Raw genomic sequence first — 9,306 nt, forward strand, 5'->3', positions numbered from 1 at the left:
ATATAGTTTTTAACAATAATAAAACAACAATAATAAATAAATTTAATTAATTTTAATTTTAATAAACTGAACGAGAAATAATCTTTTGAAACAATATATATTGAACAATATAAATCGAACATATAAACTTTTTTTTTTTAACTGGCAATAAAAAGAGAAAATAAAATTTGTTGTAACTTTATATTGGACGCTCAAGTTTACTGAAATATCATAACCTTTGCAATACTATCATACTTGAGCGTTCTACATTATTATTTTGGTGCTCCAACAGTTATTTTCAGATCTGTATCTGACCTAATTTTTACATACTTCAGCAAAACCGTTCTTTCCGTGTTCGAAATTTACCTTTCGCATCGAACTGCGAAATACAGTGATGTTGGCAGCAAAATACATGACCTCATACTCTTACTATACAATTTTTCGAATTCCAACGTCGCGTCGTGTTATATTAGATGCTGAAATGTTTTCATCGCGCTACGTTTCGACAACACGAATTGTTTGGGTTCCAACGTGACCAAGTTTAGATTCATATAACAAAATCATATATTATTACATGCTATATATATTCTATATATGTTATATTCTATATATATTATATTTCTAATATAATAATGTCATAAGCGAAGAAAAGAAATTTCTTCAAAATTATATTTAGTACGCTTCTGTAATGTTTCATCAGATTTGGTCTGTCGGTAGAAATTATACGATTTTGATTTCTTTTGTGAATTAATTATGTATAGATCTCTTGAGATTCTTTCGAACGAAAGATAGAGAAACGATTAGCGATTGGATTGCTCCTCCAATTCTCTTACGTCCGAAGGGTTGTCTTGTCTATGGCGTGTCGTGGAGTGTTTCGACGAGGCCGTGTCCCTGAGGTGAGACTCCGAGCACGCATGCTCCGACTCCGTGCATTTTATATTCATATATATTTAGCTACTGGCCGAGGGTTGTGTACGGTCTGACGTGGCCGACATCGTGGTAAACTCTCCCCGACGACGCGACGACGCGACGTAGCGTGTCGTGCGCTCGATGCGCGCGGTCGCATGCGTTCACGTAAGAATTTAACGCGTAATTCACTCTCGGACGATCGCGAAAGCGAAATTCGCAGGGACGACTGATTTCGCATCCAATTTACGCTACTTGCGCTACGCTATTATTGCATCTCGCTGCATTAAAGAATGCACGATTCATCCATCACGGTCACGCTGCTTTCATTTTGCAACTCATCTATCCTGTTAAGAATGTCCCATTAAAAATGAACGACTGCTGATTTCATTATTGCACTTTTTTTTCCCTCCTTCTCGATCAGCTGCATGGAATTATTTTATATAGGAATTATTTTCGAAGAAAAAAGAAATATCAGCGAGAAACATATTACCACTATATATAATTATTATGGCTCCATTATTTAATTCTATTTTTATATAAATATAGTTTATTGCTATACAAAAAGAACGGTTATGCTAAAATGTCTAAAAATTTACCTACATTGGAAAAAAATTTACTGAATTTTATTAAATATTTGTTTGAATAACACTAACGAAATTTATTTACAGCAAATGAACAATTATACATAAATTAAATAAATGTATAATATGTTTACATTTAATTTAGTAAATATTATTAGTACTGTTCAAGTAAGTATTTAATAAAATTCAGTAAATTTTATTTCAGTGTAGACCTGAAAATAATTTTGTTGCATCAAATATGTGGAACATATAAATATTGATGACAAGAAGTTTTAACTCTAATCGTTTAAGCATTCTACATAATCATTGATGGTCCAGATAAAATTATTTTCAGATCTGTCTGTTAAATTATTTATCTATCTAAATGAATCTGTAGAGACTTCAGCAAAATCGTTCTTTTCGTGTATGCATGTAATTATATAAAAAGCTACAATTAAATACTTAAGTACGTATTTTTATACGCGTGTAAAGTGTCCCTGATGTGACAAGCAAAGTCTATCAAGCATTTAATATAAACATTACATTCTACGTATATACACAGGCATTGTTATATTTAGAAAATCGATAAACACATTTAGGGTAAATGTCAATACTAATTTGCTCCTTGTTGGGGCTGATATAGAAGCATTTTAATACAAATATAACATATCGAATTATTAAGTTAGTAATAATTAGTAATTATATTATTATAATAGGGAATTATTAAGTGAGGAGAAAATCGTATTGCTCTCTAGTTTCGTTTCTTAAATATTCCATTTGTCGCACGTCAGGTATATTCGATACATATCTCTCTTCTCTTCGCAGCGTACAAAAAACCTATCTCAGGTGTCATTAATATGCTGCTGAGAGATAGCGGGAGGAGAACTGCGTGGACGGAATTACGATGTAATTTCGCCGAGATGAGGTCTGTTTTGCCAGAACAGCCTTCTTTGCACATTATTGCTCCTCACCAGAGTCGTAGACCTGAAGAAACCGAGTGTATGATGAGTGTATTAATAGACGCCGACAGAGAAAACAGTATTGAGGCATATCAACATCGTAATTCATGGCGTAGGCGTCACGAGAGTCTTCGTTCGTTGCACCACCTCTTTTCGTACTAATGCACTCGTTTCTCTATGTGTTCGAGAGCGACTTCGACCAAACAATGTCGAATGAAACAAGCTGTTTCGACCTGAACTCTCGTGAAAGTGAGGCGATTACTCACAAAAGTTATCTAGGTCTGTTCTTTGTGGTCGAACTGGTGTATATAAGTTGTACTTAAAATGAAATAGATAGATATTAAAAGTTTATCGAAAGCGAGATAGATAGTCTTATGTGCAGTTCAGAGCAAAAATAAAGAACAGGGATTATATTCTCGAAAAATATCATGTAAAAAAGTACACGAAAATAGTATACATTACGTATATTACAGATTTTCTCAATATTTCGCGTGCGATATTTTTCGAGAATAAGTAATAATTTTTGTCAAAGAGTATACATAATTTTTGTGGATATAATAGAAATTACGGTGTTGTTCGAAATTAATATGACGAGATGACAGTCAAGAAGTTGATGAAAGTAAAATACTTTTTGTAATGAGCAGACAGAATGAAATTAAATACTATATTTTCTCTCTCTCTCTCTCTCTCTCTCTCTCTCTCTCTCTCTCTCTCTCTCTCTCTGTTTCTTCAAAAAAGATCCATCACTTTTAGCAAGTAATGCGAAAAGAATGTATGAACTTATAAATAAATATTATGAAAAAGGAATCGATTCGTTTGGTAAATTCAGTGACATACATTTTCGAAGTAATTAATGGTTATCATTTGCACAATAATCGACTTTCGCTTTTAAAAACTATGCAATACATTTTTATGACTTTATATGAGTCACTCTACGTATAAATGATTCAATTAGTCATTTTAATGTATACATTCTGCAAGTTTAGAATTTCACTGATGTTTTTCATCTTATTTTCAACCTTATTATTCTAGTAAATTCGGTCACATATATTACACTATATTAGTGCATTAAAAGCTGTTATACATGAAATTACTTAAAGTTAAATATAAAAACGTATAAATATTGTTAAATATTTAATGCACTTTTATGTATTTTAACAAAATGTACTGCATATATTATTTCACCAAATTTGATTATATTATCACTGTATTTAAATACTTTAAAACAGTCTTTAATGTGTATTAATCCAATGTTGAGAGAGAATGAAATCATATAACATTCATCATATAACAATTCTGACTTTTTTATTAATAGCTGATGTAACATAATAGGGTGTTCCAAAATACCGACACTACTAAAAGTATTGAAAATCTATACGTGATGTGCGTATAGATTTTTAGTACTGTCAGTACATTTCAAGACACACCCAATATTGTCATCGGATTACTGTATTCAATTGATTGACGCAAAAGTCGGAAATCGACCGCGTCGTAGAAAATACTGACAGTATTGAATATTACATTCAAGAATATATTCAATTAAGAAACGCACAAAAGTCAATAGCATTATTTTGATTTTTGATGTCAATAAACAGTCAAATTTTATAACCAAAATAATCATCATTTTTATTTTCACGACATCAAAATAGTCATTCTGATTTTCTCTTGACTTGGTATATGTTCCTTGAGTATATGAGTACCAAAATCTATCTATAATTTACGCATATGCTATAGACTTTTAATTGTTTTTTAGTACTGTCGGAACATTTCAGGACACACTCAATTCATCGTATCCGATCAACGAGAAGTCGAAAAAGTTTATATTGCGGTGTCAAAAAAAAAAGATACGGAGTCATTGTAACAGGGAAAGACTCGAGTTTCAAAATCAAATGCACGTAAATCTCGTCGTTCGCAATCGACTTCTCGTTAGTTCTCCATCCTCGCGAATCAAAGATAGATAAGGATGTATACGCATTAATACGGGTACGCAGTTGAATCATCGATCACGGCTAGACTCGCCATGACACCACCGCCATCCGAAGTGCAACGCCGTCGCGTCGCCTTGCGTTGCGTCGCGTTGCGTTGCGTTACGTTGGACGGAGGTGCACCACGATACGCACAGGATCGTACCATCACGTAGCATTCGAGCGGTTATCGATCATCGACGAGCGGATGTGACGATAGTCACGCTACGAGAAATGAATAATAATCACGAGAAACGTTTTTCCTGTGTGTGTTACATAAGGAGTATAAGATGAAGAAATTGAAATAGAGTAAAATACGTGCAGATTCTTGATTATATCATAAACCGCTGTAGCATTTATTATATAATATTATTTACAATAACTCTGCGAGTGTAAGTTCCATGCACGGCTTTGTTAAGATTTTGATCTTGTTAAGATTTTGAAGTTCCAATCTAGCGATCATTGTTAATAAAGCTCGTGTCGCTCCGTTCCGCTACAATTAGTTTTAACAAAGCAGGTACAGAAAGAAACATGCGACATGCACATATGTATTAATGACGATGTCATTAGAGAATAATAGATAACACTAAAGTTTTTTATAACAAAATTTTTTCTAATAAAATCCTTAAAATTATAAAGATTTTCGTTATTTCCTAAGATCTTTTGGTCTCGAAAAAAAGAAAAGCCTTGCCACGCCTCAGCGATAATAGTCGGCCCTGGCCGGCTGCGTGCGCATCGCGAGTGTATACCGCGCAACAACAAAAATACATTGTCGGGTGCATTTGACGACGAACAGTCAACGCGCGAGCATACCGTGGAGTTCGGGTCGTTGACGTATACCGAGGAAAGCCAAAAGAGAAAAAGAGAGACAAAAAGAGAGAGAGAAAGAGAGAAGGGAGGCGAGTCAGAAACGAAAAGAGTAAGAGAAGGAAAGGAAGCAGCTGCAGCGTTTTCCGCTTCCGCGTGTAACAGCGAGAAGAGCACAGCGTATTCCTATTCTTTCGCGCGCCGACGTCGCGTGTCGTACGATTCAGTGATCCACGAAGCATACAGTGAGAGTGACGAAAATGGTGTCCGGCGGCATGGCTTGTGTCAAATACCTGCTATTTCTCTTCAACCTGATATTCGCGGTGAGTAACGACCGCGGAATAACGGTGTCTGGCCAGGACGCGATAGAGAACAACGTTCTACGACGCTCCGTTCCGCTATTCGGGCCGCTATTCTCGGCGTCGCCTCGCGTCGTTCGTACTGGACGGGCGCAGGCTTTGTTATATATCGGTCAAGCCTTCAGGAGCAGCATCTGGGAATCTAATCTCGACACGCTTTGCCCGTCCAATATTGAAGCACGACATCGTCGATCGGTCCACTATTCGCACGTTGGCCAATGATGAATCATTCGACATCACTTCATGTAAATTATTGGACGTGAAGTAACTTTTGTTACGGATCTGCTTAAAGTCGCGTTCGGTTTAATTGATGTTGGACATCTCAAATTAGTGGGCGGTTTTCACGAATTTAATGATGAATTCAAATGAGTTTTATTTTATTTCTTTTATTTGTTTGCCATGGATTCACTCAAGTAGAACACAAGTCATCGTGACATTCAAATGTCAAATAATTCCAAGATGACTTACTAAGTTACTTTTTAATCAATAGTGATTCATTTTAACATTCTTTTAACGTTATCGTGATTTGTTTTGCTTAAAAAGTGGCAGATGTGTCTTAGATTACGGTTTCTTCCCTTTTAGGAGACACCTCCTTTTTAAGAAATCTAAACGTCGATCTATCTTTGTTATTGAAAGTTAAGAAGGATAGAACGACATTCGTGTCGGCTGTGTCTCCTAAAAAGGAAACAGTCTACGTGTGTCGGATATATAATATGTGTAATCAGTATACCGAAGGATAAGATAAGGTCTATTTATTCGCGTTGTTTTAAATTCTAAAAGTTGTTCACTTGAAAGGAAAGAAATATACATTCGAGCGTGAAGAGAGAGAAAGCGAAGATGCTGAGTGCGCAAAAAATATAACGCAAACAGATCTAACGTCATCGATTGTCGCTATCGGTTTCGCTCGTGACAAAGTTTCTTACGATTACGTTAACACGATGCAATCTTGGGCGTATTGGATCGATATTACGCACAGCTCGATGGCGAGGGAACCTTAGAATTCTTCTTAGATTCTTTTCTATTCGCGTCATTCTGCCAGTTTTTAGAAAAAAAATTTTTCTCGTATCCGAATTGCTGTGTACCTCGTCTAATACCAATAATCTATTATCTAATGACAATAATAATCTAATCGATATCGTGTATGGCGTGACCGAAACCGTACTTCGTGTCTGAATAAATGATGTAAGTACGAGGGTATCATTTCGAGGGAAACTTTGTGGTGCTTATGCTCCAGAACCTCGATGTAAGCGTTATGGATGAAGCGATCGATATCCCGCCCCCTCCTCTATTCTCTTCTTTTACGTTTAATGTAATCTAGAGTTCACCCGTCCAACATAGTAGTGCGCGCGCGTGCGACACCATTACACATAAAACTTGTAATATATGCAAAATCGTATTAAAAAATTCAGGGCCAAAGTACCAGATTATCTATGTAATTAAATTCGATACATCTTAATATCTTTTCTAACAAAGTATCTTTTTTCATCAACACAAAATATCTTCATCGATAATAATAATTTTTATCTAACAAAATCTTCTTTTGTTTACGATCATTATTTTCATCTGATGAGATAAGAAGAAGTAAATCTGGCAATCCAATAATAAGATCATGTGGACAAATATTTAACTAAAAAATACCGAAAAAATACTGAAAAGAGTAATTAAAAATTTATTTGGATTGATGTGACTGTTTTTTGATGCCTTCATTTGAAATGTGGATATAACAAAAGGACAGAGCGTCAATCGCGTTTTAACGGAAAAAGGAATTTATTTAAAGGGCAGATACACGATAAAATTACCGAAAACTACGTTTTTCCCAAGAGACATGCATATACGTATACAATACTGTATTATACGCTCACTGTATTATACGGACGGAAGGATCTAGGACACAAAAACAACTCTGTAAAGGATGACAGGGCGGGATGTCAGTCGTGCGTCCCTTATTGTAACATTTAATGATCCGTCCAGCGTGAAATGCCAGCGCGGCGACCGCGTTTATACAGAGCGTACCAGAAGAAGTAGACGAGTTCGACGGGTGGCTTTGTTCCTTGCAATGTTCGATGTCAGTTTCTTCTTCTAACAAGAGATATCGTCGACATCATTTCTCAACTTTTCTGAGTCCGGCTGATTTTTGAATCCTAAATGTAAAACACGGAGGGGTGCCAATTATATAACCTTTTCCTAGAACGGAAACGTGAAAAGTAGAAAATTTCTCTATTAACTTTTCCAAAATTATAATAAAGTCATTTTGATGTTTTATTATCTTTTTTAATGTGTTCTTTTTGAATTGGGCTCAGTCCAAATAGAACATATAAATCAAATTAAAATGACATCAAAATGGCTCCAAGTTAATGCAAAATAATTTATTGTAAAATTCTTTAACACGATTTTAGATCCAGTGAGAAACTAAAGGCAAAACCAATCATATTAAAGAACTTTACAACAGTTGCAAAGTTGCTTTTTCTGCTGAACGTAGACAATGGTTGTTAAAAGTTATTACTAAACTTTTCAATCAGCAATGATTCACTTTAACGTCTTTTTAACGTTATTAAGACTTACTTGTCGTTCCACTTGAAAATGATAGAAATGTTCATTTTCTACGTTTTTGCCCTGAGGAAAAAATTACTTGATCGCTATTCAGAATATTATATCGTTCGAGCCGATGAAAGAATTAATTTACGAGCAGTTCTCTTTCAATGACATCCTTACTAAAGCGAGAATAGATTTTTAATTTCTCAGGAGAAGACGACATGTCGTCGTTTATATTCTACACTTCGCTTTCTAGGACACCCCAGATCGTATGGATCGTTGTGCGTTGGGCGCGTCCTCGTTACTGAAACTTTTCAATAGATTCATAGATAAAGTTCGCCGTGGTAGAGTCACCTGTTAGCGTAGGATGTACGCGTATAGGTCTCGAAACAGGCTGACCAGGTATCGCTCGAGGGCGAGCGAATCGACCGGTCGGTCGAGCTTAGTTTCGAAGGCCTATTACGAGCGCGTGTAAATCGTCGAGAACGTAGGTGAGCCGTAGGTGAAAGACACGTAGGTAACCACATAGACAAGGGGGAGAGGAGCCTATAATCTCCGTCAGGCGGCGACGAACGACGTAGCCTTTCCTACGACGCGATGTCATAGTCACGCGCGCCTTTTTTTTCTTTCTCCCCCAGTCATGTAGAATGTCGGTTCCCTTAGACTGGAGATGTCTTTATTTAGACAGATCCAGCAATGAGAACGGATTACGTGCCGCCAACGAATTCTTCTTAATCGTGGGCTTTGGTATAGAGCGATAGATCTAGAGACCTATAAAAACAGCATCCGGCCACGAATGATTTTCATCGAAATCCTACGAAAAAGAAAGATACACACACACACACACACACACACACACACACACACACACACACACACACACACACACCTTTTTCCTGTGTATACTTATTTATTATCTCATTCTAACTTATATGTCTTACTCTATAATTTTAATTAAAATTCTGCAATGAAATAATATAAGTTAAAATAAGACAGTAAATAAGGAATATACAAAAATTAATAAAAAATAAAAATTATATCAAAATGATTTTATTTTGATAATTGATTAAAGTCAATAAACAATCAAATCTTATGACAAGAAGTCATTTTAATATCAATTACATCTTGACTTTCTCTTGATTTAATATGGGAATTCTTGGGAATATTCTTGGGAATATATTATATGTACCTTTACTGTTTCATTGTAGAACTATAATTAATATTATGTTATCTCAAT

At 35.5% G+C, this 9,306-nt stretch overlaps 1 protein-coding gene across 1 annotated transcript in view; it reads left to right on the forward strand.

The window, feature by feature from the left end:
• The first annotated feature begins 5,134 nt into the window (after nucleotides 1-5,134).
• LOC108689863 (CD63 antigen-like) overlaps nucleotides 5,135-9,306 on the forward strand; it is a 10,531-nt gene continuing 6,359 nt past the window's right edge. The window contains exon 1 of the mRNA XM_018196820.1: nucleotides 5,135-5,501. Within this exon, the coding sequence (XP_018052309.1) occupies nucleotides 5,439-5,501 (63 nt within the window). The 5' untranslated portion in view covers nucleotides 5,135-5,438. The remainder of the gene's footprint in view (nucleotides 5,502-9,306) is intronic.

Source organism: Atta colombica, unplaced genomic scaffold, assembly GCF_001594045.1.
Source record: "Atta colombica isolate Treedump-2 unplaced genomic scaffold, Acol1.0 scaffold277, whole genome shotgun sequence".
NCBI classification, from domain to species: Eukaryota; Metazoa; Arthropoda; class Insecta; order Hymenoptera; family Formicidae; genus Atta; species Atta colombica.